Here is a 15,034-nt window from a genome sequence, read left to right as displayed (position 1 = left end):
TTTATACCTTTTATGATAACATAAATTATCAGCAGGCAAACTTCATGTCCTCTGCCCAACCTACCCTATCATCTGCAGACGGGCTTTCAGCCTATTTGCCCCCAGTCTCTGGAACTTCATGCTGGAGTTCCTCTGACTTTCCCCTCCCTCACTTGATTCAAAGTCCTCATCAAAACCTACCTTGTTGACTGTGCTTTAGGTCATCTTTGTCCTCCCCACCTCCCTCAGCTCCCAACCTCAGCTCAGGTGCCAAGTTATTGTTGCTCAGTGCCTTGGGATGTCCTCCCGACATGTAAGGCAGGCATTACTTAAATGTAAATTTGCATTGTAATAAATTTTAAATGTATGTTATTTTTCCTGTGAAGCATGTGACTGTGCCCACATCGGCAATCATTGCGATCCAAACACTGGCCAGTGCATCTGCCCTCCGAATACAGTGGGTGAAAAGTGCAACAAATGTGCACTGAATTTCTGGGGACATAACCTTGTCAGTGGATGCAAAGTAAGTTTATCTACAATGCATTTATTTATCTATCAGAATATAGGTATGAAACGACGAGTGAGAACTACTTCAACTAATTCAATTGCGTCTTTGAGACGTCTCAATGTGCTTCACAGAATATATTGTAAAGTGAATTGACTGTATATTTTGTGGGCGAAACACATCAGCCAATTGCACACAGCAGTGTCCCACAAACAGTCATGGATTGAGTGACCAATATTTTTTAAGGAATTATCACCCCCGGAAAAGCAATACGCCAATCGACTAACAACCAGGTTCCTATTTACTGCTAGATAAACAGAGGCGTGTGGAGTATGGAAACCTGACCAACATTTCGTGTGGAGTATGGAAACAACCAACATGCCTGCTAGGAATCAAACCCAGGTCTCTCGCTTGCGAGGCAACTGCTCGAACCACTGAGCTACAGGACTCCATAAATCTATTGAGCAGAAGCTCTATTCCCACCCAGTGGAAGAAACATCATCTTAGAATATCATATTGTATACCAAGAGTAGGCCAGCCTATTTATGTGGCAAAAAGTCATTTCTAGCAGCCCAACAGTGCCTAGACTTTGACAATATTTCCCATTTTGGAACTGCCCATTGAAGACGGCCTTGAAAGGCTTGCATTAATTTTCGCACTTTGCAGGAGCTTGCCAGAGAATTAACTGTCTAACACCGCTTTGTTTAATTGGAGCCAGCTCGTTTGTGTTACATCACTGTTGGTAATGATTGTGCTCTTTCATTCTATCTTGCTCTGCCAAAAAGGTAATGGGATATGCCCACTAGTGTGTCTTCTGTTGGTTTCAGATTTGCATTGGCAGCCGCTGAGCTAACATCCCACACATGTCAACACCTAATATAGATTTCACAAGAATGTCAATACTTTAATGTGACTCAGTTTTGCATGTTACGGCATTTCCGTAGTCAGGAATGTGTTGATATTTTCTTATGGAACTTTGCATTCAATACAAACTCATTAGAACTTATTCCATAAGCATATTTCAGTATTAGCAATATAGCAGCCTGACATTCCTAAAGGATCATTGGATTTCAATTTATAACTAAATAATGTATCATAATAAATCTTTATATCCATGTTAAAAATCATTGCATTTATTTCTGGGTTATGTGGCTTCAACTCTCCTGCACATCTGTCTCTCTACAACTATCATAATAGGTCAGTGCCTTTTTCTTCATCTCAATTATAATTTTGAATATAAGTTTGTAAACTTTTGCTTTTCTCAGTGTTTCCTCATCTTCCTCTTCCCTCACCTCACCTTCTCTCATTTCTAATAATAATAATCCTTGCATTTGACCTCTAGAGGTCTCAAAGCGCTTCACAGAATATGCTGAATATTTCTTTTTACTGAGGGAGGATTCCATGATCAGTTTTCATCCCCCAGGGGTTCACTGTTTCGTTCATTTGGTATCTGAGAGCCTTGACAATGAGTGTCATTCGACTGATTCAAACTGAGGCCTAATTCATTGCCCATGTAGTGTTTATTTTACAAAGAAATTATGAGCTTGATTAAAAATAAATTAGGTTTCCCATTGTTAAATACTGAAAAATGATCTGTGTGACTGGTCATTTATAGTAGTTTCAGCTAAATGACTGGTGGATTACCAGCTCTGATATTACTAGAGTTCACACAGAAAGGATGTTTTTCTGGTTGTATACTTCATTTCAGTTTCAATGAACGCGGGATTGAATTTGCACCAATAAATGCACTTCATGCCATTATATTGTTATGCAAATCATGTATTTAACGGCAAGATGAAGGTTTTCAAATTAAATTAATTGAAGCATAAAGGTAGCACTATCTTACAAAGTAATAAAAGACAATTTGGCTTAACCAGGTCTTTACCGCTTAAATCTATGCTCTGGTTCTATAGTCGAGATAGCTTTATCATTCTCTATTTGTCCTTACCCCATGTTGATAAGTGTTTGCACTTCTACTTTTTCATTAATCCATATTCTGATTTATTATTTCATGAATGATAGACTCAATTATTATATGTCAAGATACTCAACGTTATTGAACTCAGGTCACCTCTTAATGCATTTTCCTTTTTATTTTGTTTTAGTTGCTTTTTGGTTAGAATGAATACATTGCTCAATAGTTTAATTATTCATAATAAAGCCAATTAACCCCGGAGAGGAGAATTGCTTTCTCTTTTGCATTGTTAAAAGCCATCCTCTGAACACCATTCAGGAAAAGAGGGAAGAGAAGAAGAACGTTCAGACTGAACACCACCTAAAACAAAATAAATTAAAGCTGTAAAGCTTACTCCATATGTAAATAAATAATAATAATTTGGTTACTCAATCTACGACTGTTTGTGGGACACTGCTGTGTGCAATTTGCGGCTGCATTTCGCCAACAAAATATGCAGTCCATTCACTTCACAATATATTCTTTGAGATGTCTCGAACTCTTGATAAGGTGCTATTTCAAATGGAAGAATTATAATTATTATAAAAGCTGCGGTATGATGTGTTAAGAGGGTCCCAGATTTAAGTCCTGGTCTAAGACAAATTAATTGATGGTGGTTAGTGTAGAGATAGAATATTGAACTTATCTTCAGTGTTCCAGAGTCATGGAGAAGGGGGAAGGTTAACACAAGGTTCTCACTCTTATCCTATGGCCGCTGGTGGAAATTGAGTCTGCCTGGACATCAGTGTTATCTGTTTCTGCTGGTCAGTTAAAGTAACTTTGCCAAGCAGTGAAATGTTGCCCTCCAGAGCAGGACAGGGCCAGGGCTGGCTGTGATGCCAAATTCACAGTTAAATTAATCAGTGTTCAGAACAGTATGAAAAATGACAATTGGAAAAAAGGACAGAAGGCTACTAAGGCCCTTGGAATTATAACCAAGTAAGGGCAGAACATTAAATAGACAGTTCTTATAAATGATCAATTTATTAGTTAATGATTTGTTATAGCATACGTATAAATTCTTTATTTTGGACAGAAAATGTGCAGTTGGCTTGAACAGTGAATATTAGGCAAAAATATATTTAATTTTAATAATACTTAATAATATATTTATAATATATTTATTTTCGTAGCAATGCTCCAAAACAGTCTTACTGTTGTGTATTTTATTATTTTGATTTTCACTGTAAATCTAGTACAGTGCATGTACATGGTTTTGTTTTGAGCATTTGACTTTTCTTTAGAAACCCATCATTCATTTATTAATGTTCACAGCTTTTCAATGACAGAGTAATTGGGTGAAGTCCACACAGAAGTTTCACAAAAATATACGCGTTCATAATTCCAGCATGTGTAGAAAATGTTGATGCGACCAAATGTAAAGCATTGTTCATCAGTGCCTTTAACCCAATAACACAACTTGAGATGGTATTCTGATCTGTTTGCAAATAAGTTTGCGAAATTTGTTAAGGAAATGTTCCCAGGTTCCAACACAATTATCTTGTAATTGCATTGCAACTTGGCAACAACAGCTTGACAAATTGACAAACTGTCTGCATGTGGCGCTCTATGTTGGTTTAAATGAAATAAGGCAGGTTTTTCTGTATCTACAATTGCCATGGCAGTGCTGAACAACATGATGTACTGCATCAAAGCAATGGCAGGTTATCTGGTGATGAGAGTGGTAAACCTGCATAATCAAGACCATTCAACTGTTTCAATGCTGGAGCACATTGATGCTAACAACTCTTGGTGCTTTCCCTGTGCTCTCTGTGTGCAGCATAAATTAAAATGAAATTCTTCTTTTGTTAAGAATTATATATTCAAGCAAGTGGATTTCTTCTATTTAGAATCAAGTGGTTTCATAACAAAAACTGAATTATTATTGAGTGAGGGGATTAAGTCACAGTTGTTATTCTTCAGTGTGAATGTTGCTGTATATCAGCTGCATGGAGAGTTGTGGCAATTGTTGTCTACCGGTGGCACCTCTTGTCTGCAAAATGCAAAACAAAAATGGAATGACTCAACAGTACACAATATAGCTGCAAACCACAGAGATACCAGCATGGCATATAATCTTAGTCGATGGTACACATGATTGTTATAAAGCTCTCAAAATGTGCTTGTCATCTGAACCCCTGCTATCAATCCCACGTATCTGCTATTTTCTGTATCATTTAACAAACGAGGAAGAACCTGGGCAAAATAGTAAAGGTATTTGCTTTTTCAGCAAAAACATTTTCAAGTTGTCTGAATCTGGAGGCTCATTCATTCTCTTCAGGTCCGACACATTGGCAGAGCCAGTGCAGGGTCAGGGGGCTCATGAACCCGACCCTTGAGGTTGGCCAAAACTGATTCACTTACCTGCACATTTTCACGATCATGTTGTCATTTTCAACCGGCTCACAGCCTGCCCACTGCCTGGCTAGCAGCCCTGACTGCCAAGCACAGTCCCTCAGCCCCCTCCCTGATTGACAACCAACTGCCAATGAAAGGCTGGACATTACCCACAGCCCAACCACTGACTGACCGGCCGAGGGGTGGAGTCAAATCAGCCAATTTGGGACCTCGACTCCCCCCCTCCACCCCCAATCCTTTAACTCTAGATCTATCCCTGCTCCCATCCTCTGGCTCGGGTGTCCAGCCAGCAGTGGAAAGTGCTTTGAGATGACCTTCTGACGTGAAAGATGCTATAGAAATGTTAATTGTGTTTCCAGTTTCAGAGGGATCAGCTATCAGAGATGAAAAGATGAGCTAAGACACTTAAGCCTTGAAAAGAAGTTTCTTAGACAGAACCTTATGGGGCTATATATAAAGCGCTCCGGGACACTACCCTGCGTGAGGGGCACTATATAAACGCAAGTTGTTCCATAAGTTGTTAAGTAGCTTAGAACAATACTGTCAGATACGTGAAGGCAGCAGGACGAGATGTCAGAAGTTTAGGGTTATGAAGGACAATTTCAAGACAGATACAAGGAGCATTTATTTAAAGACAGACACAAGACTCATGTAAGAACCCGTTTGATGCTAAAATGGAAAGATTGGTAGTGGTGGAATTTCTTTCAAAGTTAAAATCAAATAGTCAAAATGGATGTCTATAGCACAAGACATCAGTTCAAAGAGGACAAGTCTAGGAACACAAACCCATTGCTCTTCCATTCCTAAAGCAGAAACGTTTCTGAGCAGAGCGCTGCATGAATTGCGGGATTTTAGATGTGCAATGTGGTGTGCATTTATTAGACTCTTCATGGAAGTATTTAATATACCTAATATATTACTTGTTTTTGTTTTTAAGCCCTGCAACTGCACAACTGTAGGATCTTTAAACCTTCAATGCGATGAGGAAACTGGCTGCTGCTTCTGCCACCCGGAGTTCACAGGGGATAAATGTGACAGATGCAGAGCAGGTTACTGGGAATATCCACTGTGCAGGCCTTGTAACTGTGATCTGGCAGGGACAAAGATTCAGAGCTGTGACGAAATGGGAATATGCACTTGTGAACAAAACAATGGACAATGTGACTGTAAGGTAAGGTTTTCTTTCACAACAGATGGGGCCTCATTTGAATTGGCCGACAATTCTCTGCTCGTTGTCGCAAGAATTCCATTCTCATTCCAGAGCTTTTTATGAATATCATCAAGCTAGAATTTTTGTGTTTACCAAGGGCAGTATTTTATAGGAGCAATAATAAAACAAAAAAGACTACATTTTAGAAAACCCTGGTATTTGGTAGGCTTCAAAAACAATGTATAATTAGCAAATTAGATAATTTGATACATTCTCCTGGTCATTTCTATCCGTTAATTCTATCCCTCATTGGCTACTATTGATTTTGATTTGTAGTCACACAGTTTAAAAACTATTGCACAGAACATTGGGTCAAAGTGCTGGATAGGCACAATAGGTGGGGATTGGGGCCAAGGGGAGGTGGGGAAGGTAAAGATGATTGGAAGAGCTATGTTTAGAAACATGCCTTGAAAGATGGGAGGGACTCCAGAATGGCAGATGGCATTCCAGAGAGTGGGGGGGCAGAATAAAAGACCAGAGTACATTTATTTTGTTTGTTTTTTGTAGTCCCCTCCCATTATGATCATTTTTCACATTCCAGAGTCCCCTTTCCTTGTCTCCTTCAAGTACTGACTGAAGGCCTTCCTCTGTGACCATATCTTCGTTACCATCCTACACACATCCCTTTAGCACCCCCCCACCCCCCACCCCTCTCTTGAATCCAACCCCCAGCTCAGGTGTAAACCCCCAATTGTCCAACATCTTGAGATGTCCTCCTCGTATGAAAAGTGCTATATAAATGCAATTTGTTGTAGTTGTTGGATAAGAAACTTTCTTCAAGCCTCAAACAATGTTACTCTATCACAGCCCCTTGGATTTGTACATAAATGTCTCAGAATGATTGATGTTTTCATTGTTCCCTCCTTCCTCAAACCTGCTTTGCATCTTCTCCGGTTATCTGACAGATTCACCCTCTGGAAAATAGCAGATAAATCTGTGTTGTAACTTACTGTGGCACAAAATGTTAATGCATTTTACCTTCTGGATTCTGTTATACAGTCAAGCAGAGGTTTTTAAAGAGGACGCAAAAGATTAAAATAACATTTGTATTGCACATTTGAGAGATATTTCCTTATTTTTCTGTTCTCTTTTCTGGTTTCTCACCATCATATACCCTCTTCCTTACAAGAGGTGACAGGTTATGGATTGAAGCAGTCTGCATGTCAAACATCGATGCCACTGTATAGGGACTGGTAGGAGTCCCCAATTCAAATGGAATGAGATAGTTTAGCGTTTGTCATCCCATCTTTGAGAAATGCACCCAACTGAGCAAACTCTTTAATGTGACCATCAAATTAATGGCTGAAATTCAAACCGGTTTGGCTTCAATGACAATTGATGAGGCTCATCTGAACTACCACATGTCCTCTTCAACTTTTCAGAAAGCATAGAAGACTATCGCACACACAACCACATATGTTCTTCATCGATTCAAAATGTCATGATAACTTAAAGTAGAGCATTCTCCAGCATAAAATTATTATTAAATGCAATGTTCACATGAAGCGTTGAGATTCACTTCTTAAAGAACTCATTTTCTTTGCCACACAGGTGAATGTGGAGGGGATTCTCTGTGGTAGATGCAAGACCGGCACATTTGCACTGCGCTCCAACAATCCTTATGGATGCAATAACTGCTACTGTTTTGGCGTGACTTCACACTGTACGGAAGCAAGTGGACTGATCTACAGGAGAGTAAGGGAAAAACTGCTTTGACATGTGATATGCACTTTGCTTCTCTACCTGGGACAGAGTAGTTAACTTTTTTATATTTCTATAATATGAAACTCTCTTCTGCAGACCACAATTTGTTGATTCCTCTATTAATAGACAAAATATCATAGTATTGTAATCTACTGTGCTACCACACTGCCATGGAAAGTATTAACCNTTTTTAATATGTGACAATAAATATTCAGTAACAATTACATAGCCTCACCGTTTTATGTAAGATATTATGAAAAATCATTGGCCTACAAACCATTGTTAAGTTGTTAAGCATGAATTTCTTCCTCAACTTTTCCAAAGTACACATGAAATCACAGAAAGAATTTAACTGGAATTTACATGCAACAGAGCTTTTAAGGAACTATGCGTGTGTTTTTTTTCTCTCTTAAAGATAACACTTACCCATGATCAGACTACATTGGAAATCGTAGATAAACTCAACCTCCATAGAACAACCAGTGGTGTTTTCTACCAGCATCCAGAAATAGTGGCCAATGTGGATAGAGTGATCACTGATCTTCTTTACGAACCATTTTATTGGAAACTTTCAGGGCAGTTTGAAGGGGAAAAGGTAATTAACTGTTTAACTTCAGCTGATAGATTTTTAGAACAAAGAAAATTGATTGCAGATCCTCGTCCAACTGGCTGAAGAAAATCATTGACTAGCTCAACAAATGAAGGATTGTTGCTAGAATGATGGAGATACGATATCCCTCACGATATTTTGCATTGTGCCACAAATGTGGCAACTGTCCATGTGAGCTGTGGAACTGTGCAGATTCTGTGCCATTACTTTCAGTAATTTGAAAATAGCCAGTTTCTGCTTGGTCTAAAACCAGTAGCATCTTCCTACATTTACACTGTAGTGCCCTCTCAGGGCACAAAGTACTATTGCAACCCCGACCAGATTAGTTCTTCAGCAATCGTTTTGTATCTCACCAAGCTGGAATATTTAAAAGATTATCTTAATTAGTCACTGGCACAAATAACTTTTTTTTAGTTATTTTTTGATTTATGAATAATAAAAATAATTATCGTGTTTGATATAGTGCCTTTCGTGTTAGGTGCCTGTCTCAAAGCACTTCAAGGTATTTACTGTAAAGTGTAGGTGACTCCTGATGAATAATCTTCCAGATTAATTCAACAATAACCTCATGATTGTTTGTAGGACTTTGCTAGTGCAAAATGGCTGCTCTATTTGCCTGCACAACAGTTGATAGTAAATACTTGTGAAAGGCTTTGAGACATTTTTATGTGATAAGACAGAATAAGAATGCAAGTTCTGACTTGTGTTTTAAACTCGAGAAGCAAAGGATCCATATTATATATACAATATTACTCATTTTATTGTGTCTTTCATAGCTAACAGCCTACGGAGGCAAACTCAGGTATACCATTTACTTTGAGGCAAGAGAAGAGGTCGGGCGATCCACATATGAGCCACAGGTCATTATGAGAGGCGGACCCACAAAGGACATGGCTATCATAAGGCACATATCAGCACCTCAGATTGGTCAGTTGACCAGACATGAGATCGAGTTCACTGAGGTATGCATTTTTAGTGATTTCTACACATTTTTATTGAATCACAGTTACAATCTTATTAAATATTTTATGTGAATAGTGTTCACAATACATAAAGTAAGAAACCAGAATGATATGAGTGAAATCACACCAACAAGACACTGTCAACAGATTCTTTATTCTATGGGAGATGTGGATTTCAGTCACTTGCACTGTTTGAATGAAACACTTGAACATTGGCAGAAATATTAGAATGAATATTAGCCTTGATCCTTTAGAATTATTTGTGTGTGTGTCACAATTAGCTTTATTGGCATTAGAAGACACGCTGTCTCCAGTGGGACTTTCCAAGCATTTCACGACTGAAGAAATCGTCAGTGAAACCAGTTGGCATTTGAAAAACTCTTGTTAAGTTTGAAATGCATAATTGAATCAAAGCATCAAGTGATAATTTGCTGCAGTAAGTTAGTATTCTTTTAAATGTTTAATTTCACTACAGTGAATTATGTCACTGGATTGTGAAATTATCCTTCACACCCACAAAATAATATGATTTAATGAACAATTGTCTAAATTTTTAATTTTTATAACAGAGCAGGATTACCTTCCTCATCACTCAGAACCATTCCAACACTTCAGCTTCTGCACGTCTCCAGAAAGTAGTTTTAAGTGTGATATAGAGGTGGAGGACAATATTAAGATTGAGAGGATAGAGAGAAAGGAGTTATAAGACTGGGAGACAATGTGTAAGTGAGAGAGTGGAAGGAGAACAGAGAGGGGAAGAGAGGGAAAGCAATTGTGAGTGAGAGAGAAGAGTGACTTGAGAGACAAAGAGAAGAGGAGGTGGGGGAAAACAAGTTTTGAGGAGTTTGAAGTATGTTATTGGGACATCAGACAGTGAATGTCACACATAAATAAGATACAGGGAGCAGACTGATATACGAATTGTGGCAGACTCATTGTGAAAGAGGTAAGAGTGAGTTTGAGGAAAGAGAGATGCGAAACAGCGAGTGAGCATAAGGTGATTTGCAACAGACAGAGAGATAAAACCCAAAGAGAAATTTACAAGAGAGCGACAGAATGACAGACGGAAAGACAGAGTGAACACGTGGACAAAGAAACCAAACCCAGAGGGAGAATTAATAGGCGTAGAGAGTAGGACCGAGACAGGACATGAGGAGAGAAAGGCAGAAAGACACTTGGAGGTAAATAAAAGACAGGCAGGCATTCATTCACAAAATACTTCGCATTTATCCTTGCTACCAACAGCTCCTACAAACCTTCATTGCTTCATAAGCCCTCCTCCCCATTGCCCATCCAGGACAGACCATTTTACTAGTCTTTAAATAAAACTTGAAAAGGTTTCGAAATAGTTGATAGGAATTTTAAAAGTTCTTTCAAAATAAAAGTCAATAAAAGCACTTGTTCTTAAAATAATCTGCAGCCTAAACATCAGCTAACATGTAAACAACTCTTTGTCTAGCACGATTGGAGATACTACAATTCAGCAGATGGCAGCCCTGTGTCTCGCAAGGACTTTATGGACATCTTGTATGACATTGATTGTATCCTCATCAGAGCTTCTTATGGGACTTACATGAGGCAAACCAGGTAGAAACAGAGCTTTCATGCAAATGTAGAGCTGTAGTTTATCACTTAATCCATCTCCAAAAATTTGGTTAAGACACAGAACTTTAATTACAGCAACAAATCTCACCTTCAAAATCATCCTGGGGTAACATTGCTAAGAAATAAGAGAAATGCTATTTGTGGATCTTTAGATTTTGGACGATTTGAACTCATCATTCCACCCTCCAGACCATCATTACAGCAGCAACCAGTTTCTTACGGGAAACTAGTGCCAGCCTCAAATACTTTCCCAGATAACCCAGTCAGTCCTACTTATGTCCCCAGCCTTGATATTTTGTAATATCTGGCATGATAATGCTGATGGCATTTGATTAAATGAGATCCAAGGGACCAGTGAGGAAGCATCTTCAATTATGGCATTTCATGCTATTTTTATTACTGTAATGAGTCAATTGACCGTGGTAACAGCTGTGAAACTAATTTTGTTTTGAAAAAGAGAAGCAAAGCGAAAATCATAATCTGATGTTTGGAAGAAAATTGGACACATCTGCCCCCCCACACGCCCCCACCACCACCCCCAGGACAAACAAAAGGCACACTTATGTCCAGAAGAAAATTTAGTATCTTGTCAATCCTAATTTGTTTTGTTTTGCAGCCCTGGGTTCGGGGGAGGGGGGAGATTTACAATTGAATAATATATTTGAATAATGGATATAAGGTTGAACATGTTGATTAGGGCTAATTAATGGTTTATAAGGAAGGATAAAACCCCTGTTGTAGATGATGTTTTAGTCTGTGAATTTCCTATACATAGCAGCACAACATAAGGGAGATAAATCATGCAAACGAATAATGATAATCTGATAATGATAAACCATACCTAGCTTTTTTTCCTCCTCTAAATTTAGTCATTTTCTTACCCCCTACGCTTGGTTTTTGTTTCACAGAAGTGTACCAAAATGACACCCTTTTTACTGTTTCATTCTCACGTTGTCTTGTAATGTTTTCCTAGCTGCCTATTTTGGTATGTGGTTAGTGGATGTAATACTTAGTGATTTAAGATGTCCTCCTGATGTGAAAGGAACTATATAAATGCAAATCCTGCACTGGGCTCCGTGAGCCTATCATCCCCATCCCTGCCGGGCTCCACAGTCTCCCCATCCCCCAGCAGGTCGAGTTCAAGATCTTCACTCTAACTTTTAAACTCCTCCATGTCTCATCCTACCTTTGTGACCTCCTCAAAACTTACAAACCCGGCAGCTCCCTCCGCTCATTGGGCAACAACCTGATTCACGGTCCTTACCCCACCTGTCCTACCAGTGGTTGGGCTTTCAGTGCATCTGCCCCCATTCTCTGGAATTCCATCCTGGAATCCCGTTGACTTGCCTCTTCCCTTGTCTCCTTCAAGGTCTGCCTCCAGAGCTTCCTCATTGACCATGCTTTCAGCCAACTTTCTCCCCCTTACCTCCATCCCCAGCTCAAGTGGAAACCTTAAACCTTCCTTGGAATTTTCTCCCGACGTGAAAATTGCTATGTAAATGTAAATTTGTATTGTATCTGTAACTTGTTCCCAACATCTTGGATTCCTTGGTCTGGCCCTACTGTCCTCTATCTCATAAAGAGTCACCATTCACACACCATTTTGTTTCTAATGTTAGAAGGGGGAAATCATACCAAAAATTTTACCTTTTTTTTCCTCATTCAATATTCTGCACCTATTTATATGCATCTATGTGTCCATCTTTTTGAGTTGACTCTCTGAGTCCCTTTTACTCATGTAGACTATCCAGTCCATGTGAGATCATTTTGGAACAATCCAACTTTATTTCTGGATATCAGAGGAACTGAGAGTAAAAGTCTAGTGCGCTCTTTTAAGAGGAATTGATTGGAGTGAGTAAAGAATAAAACTGCTTAGCTTAATCTAGAAATGGCTTGTACTTCCTGACATCTGACTACAGCGCACCAGTGATGGTTACACCAGCAGTCCTCATTGTCCGCTTGTTTCAATGGAATGTTATGTGCCATCTACTGGTAATTTTCCTTTACAGGGACACAAACAGTTCTCTATCGAGCATGATTTATCTGTCTTATGTTGTGCTGTTACGTATAGAAAATGCACAGACTTAAACCATCACCTACCACAGGGAGTTTATCCATCCTTATAAGCCATTGATCAGCACTAATCAACATGTTCAACCTATTTAATAGAAGGTGGTTCCCTACATTTCAGACAAACAGTGAAGAGATTTGCCTCCTTATTGATTCTGAGTTGTGAGAGGGGAAGCAACGTTAACTTCAGATGTGATGTGTGAAATTTTATCACTAGTATTTTATCATGCTCTTTGGGTTTGATGCAGCAGCTCTTGTGTTCTTGGTATAAACGTGAAGGTTCTGCATAATGTGTACACTCAGTGATTGCGGGCATAGAGAGAAAGTCTCAAAATTTACAGGTGCAGTTGTTGCCTGAATGGATGTAACCAATGTCATTGTTTCTCTGTTGGTGATCCAGAATCTCTGAGATCTCTTTAGAAGTAGGTGAAAGAGGTGAGAGCTCCTCTGTGCTTGAAAGTGCACGACAGATTGAGCAGTGCCATTGTCCTGAAGGCTATTCCGGTTTGTCCTGCCAGGTAAATTCAATAGTTCTTATTCTATTGTACAATGAAACTAATAGTAAAGTCAAAAAACCTTTTGAAGACATGGTCTGAAAGATACTGAAGAAAATAACCCAAGTAAAAATGTAACTTGATGTGTTGTTTTGTAACAGTGTAATGAAGAAGGGTTGTATAAGTAATTACACCATCTATTTTATTCTAGGACTTGAAAAGTTACTGTGCATCAGTTTTAGTTGTGGTTGATTTAAGCCTGGTTCCAATTATACATGTGTATGCTGATACATAGTCTTAGAGTGCTTTGAGAAGTCTCAACAATGTGATAAATCATTAGATCAAATGCAAGGATTATTATATAGTCTGCTAACCCGTTTCTTACTAAACAAGAAAGAGTAACTAAAATGCTGATATATTGAGAATAATAAATTACTTTGTATACTGACATAACACACACAAACAAAACTTGGAATGATTTACAGTCTTGATCCAAATTCTGACACCGCAGTATTTACTCACGGGCATTTTATATTCCAGAAAATTTTCAATATTCTTTCTTTGTTCATTAGAGCTATCTCCCATCTTCCACCCTGTTTACACACTCCTCTTCTACTATCAGTTTGTCTTTGCTGATGTGATATTGGCCATCCATGTCTACCATCTGCCTTGTGCCACATGATAGAGAGGCAAAGCCAGGGCAGCTAGCAAGAGGAGAGTGTGTGTCAATGAAAATTAATTTGCTCCTTTATTGATCACAAAAACATTTTAGTATGTTACAGTATGATTAAAGATGTTCATTAAAATTAGAAAATAAATGATTTTATATCTTCATAAGAAGTTAATTCTCATGTTCAGTCTTTTATCAAATCAACAGTTTCAATCTTTATAATCTCAAATTATGTTTTTAAATGGTAGTAAGATGTGATCAGCAATAGGTGACTTACTGTAAAGACCATTTGTTAGAGGGAGAATGCCCCCTTTAAATAGATAGTGCCTAAACCAGTCGTCCATAAAGTTACATATTATTATTATTATGACAAGCATGTATCATTATTTACAAGCTTTGCTCATGATCATTTAATGGGGCTGATACTGTCTGTTCAAATTCGTATTAGTTTTCTATCATAAAGTTTTGAGAAATTGCAAACGTTTATTTCAGTTATGTTATTTTGCTACATAGCACAATGTAACTTTTTTTAAATTAAACTGAGATACCAGTAAAGCAATGTATATTGTGATTTGTATTAGTGATGAAATAACAATTTATTTTTGCCAGTTATTTTCTTGTAAATACAAATAAATTAGTCGTAAAAATATAAGATTTCATTAATTCTCGAACTCCGACTTTGACATTTTGTTTCAGTTGAAAACTCACTTAGTTTGTTTCTTGCTGTATTTGTGCTAAGAGAACCAAATTATCGTTCCAATAAATTGTTAAGAACGAGGAAAACAAAAGAGGAAGAAATGTAGCAAAAGAGCAAGGAAAAGACAACTAAAAAGACACAACGGATGGTTTGCAAATAGGTTAACTCAGAAGAGAGGCAAACACGACCAGGAATAGAACCAGAATTTAGAAAAAG

General features: G+C 38.3%; 1 protein-coding gene across 1 annotated transcript in view; it reads left to right on the top strand.

Moving 5' to 3' along the window:
* lama2 (laminin, alpha 2) overlaps positions 1-15,034 on the top strand; it is a 181,741-nt gene that overhangs the window by 111,145 nt on the left and 55,562 nt on the right. Inside the window, exons 23-29 of the mRNA XM_042332818.1 lie at positions 366-502; positions 5,734-5,967; positions 7,558-7,701; positions 8,126-8,305; positions 9,097-9,282; positions 10,742-10,869; positions 13,358-13,475. Coding sequence (XP_042188752.1) covers positions 366-502; positions 5,734-5,967; positions 7,558-7,701; positions 8,126-8,305; positions 9,097-9,282; positions 10,742-10,869; positions 13,358-13,475 — 1,127 coding nt within the window. The remainder of the gene's footprint in view (positions 1-365; positions 503-5,733; positions 5,968-7,557; positions 7,702-8,125; positions 8,306-9,096; positions 9,283-10,741; positions 10,870-13,357; positions 13,476-15,034) is intronic.

The sequence above is a fragment of the Callorhinchus milii genome, unplaced genomic scaffold (genome assembly GCF_018977255.1).
Source record: "Callorhinchus milii isolate IMCB2004 unplaced genomic scaffold, IMCB_Cmil_1.0 Scaffold3, whole genome shotgun sequence".
NCBI lineage: Eukaryota > Metazoa > Chordata > Chondrichthyes > Chimaeriformes > Callorhinchidae > Callorhinchus > Callorhinchus milii.
This window is presented reverse-complemented; position numbering and strand designations above follow the sequence as displayed.